The 1,266-nt window shown below is 66.9% G+C and overlaps 1 protein-coding gene across 1 annotated transcript in view; it reads left to right on the top strand.

Annotated features, from left to right (window-relative positions):
• HSD17B1 (hydroxysteroid 17-beta dehydrogenase 1) overlaps positions 1 to 1,266 on the top strand; it is a 3,564-nt gene that overhangs the window by 945 nt on the left and 1,353 nt on the right. The window contains exons 2-5 of the mRNA XM_035903494.1: positions 131 to 488; positions 586 to 679; positions 813 to 996; positions 1,108 to 1,261. Coding sequence (XP_035759387.1) covers positions 131 to 488; positions 586 to 679; positions 813 to 996; positions 1,108 to 1,261 — 790 coding nt within the window. The remainder of the gene's footprint in view (positions 1 to 130; positions 489 to 585; positions 680 to 812; positions 997 to 1,107; positions 1,262 to 1,266) is intronic.

Below are 1,266 nucleotides of genomic sequence, written 5' to 3'. Positions count from 1 at the left end.
GGGGCAACGGCTGGACGTGCTGGGTATGGCTCTTCCCGGTGCCCCTGCCAGCCAGGGGAGGGGCTGGGAGACCTCTTTGGGGTTGCTGACCCTCCCTGGGGCACCAGAAGCAGATGCCAAATCATGAGAGGTGACGGCAGTCCTGGAGTTGGGATGGGACGAGTTCAGCGGGGCAGGGGTACAGGAGCTGGCTTTGGGGGTGCTGACGGTTGCTGTCCCCCACATTCCTGTCTTCTGGGCACCTCAACGGTGCTGGGGAACGGGCAGGGGCGATGTGGTGCCCAGCTTACCAGCACTGCTCCCGGCAGTCTGCAAGGCAGGAGTGGGACTGATGGGTCCCCTGGAGACCTACTCTGACCAAGCCATGAAGACCGTCTTTGATGTGAACCTTTTTGGGGCCGTCCGCCCCATCCAGGCATCCCTGCCTGCCATGAAGCGCCGCAGAGCCGGACGGATCATCATCTCCAGCAGCGTCGGGGGGCTGCAAGGTGGGACCTCGCCCTGCTGCGGCAGGGCCCCTGGCACCCTGTGGCACAGGGAGACACAGGGAAGGGACCCGGTGCTCAGGGTGCGGCTCTGCCCCAGGGCTGCCCTTCAACTCCTTGTACTGTGCCAGCAAGTTTGCGGTGGAGGGGCTATGCGAGAGCCTGGCCATCGTCCTGCAGCGCTTCAACATCTAGTGAGTCCCGGCAGCGCCGTGGGGGGCTGCACGGCTGGTCCCCAGGTGCTGGGATGGAGGGGTGCCGGGATGGAGGGTACCACGGTGGCTCACACACTTGGCTCAGAGCTGCCGGCCCGGCCCTTTCCCACAGCCTGACGCTGGTGGAGTGTGGACCCGTCAACACCAGCTTCCTGGCCAACCTGCAGCGCCCAGACCCCGAGGGCAGTGAGCTGCAGGGCCTGGACGCCGAGACGCAGGACCTCTACTGCCGGTACCTGCAGCACTGCCAGAGCCTCTTCCGCGACACGGCCCAGGAGGTAGAGGAGGTTCTGCAGGTCAGTCCCTGCGGGGTGGGGGGTGAAGGGGTCTGGGAGGGCTCTGTGGCCATGGGGGGCCCCAGCCCTGTGGCCATGCTGGGGATGGGTCTGACCCCTCTGTGGTGCCAGGTGTTCCTGGAGGCCATCGGCACCCCCTGCCCTCCCCTGCGCTGCGTCACCACCCAGCTCTTCGCCCCGTTCTCGCGCCTGAGGCTGGCCAACCCCGACGGCTCCGCGTACGTTCGGGCCATGCACGACTTCGTGTTCGGCCATGGCAAGGCTGGCGGG

Source organism: Egretta garzetta, unplaced genomic scaffold (genome assembly GCF_000687185.1).
Source record: "Egretta garzetta isolate BGI_Z169 unplaced genomic scaffold, ASM68718v1 scaffold100, whole genome shotgun sequence".
Classification (NCBI taxonomy): Eukaryota; Metazoa; Chordata; class Aves; order Pelecaniformes; family Ardeidae; genus Egretta; species Egretta garzetta.
Note: the sequence above shows the minus strand (reverse complement) of the source record. Positions and strands in the feature narration are given on the sequence as shown.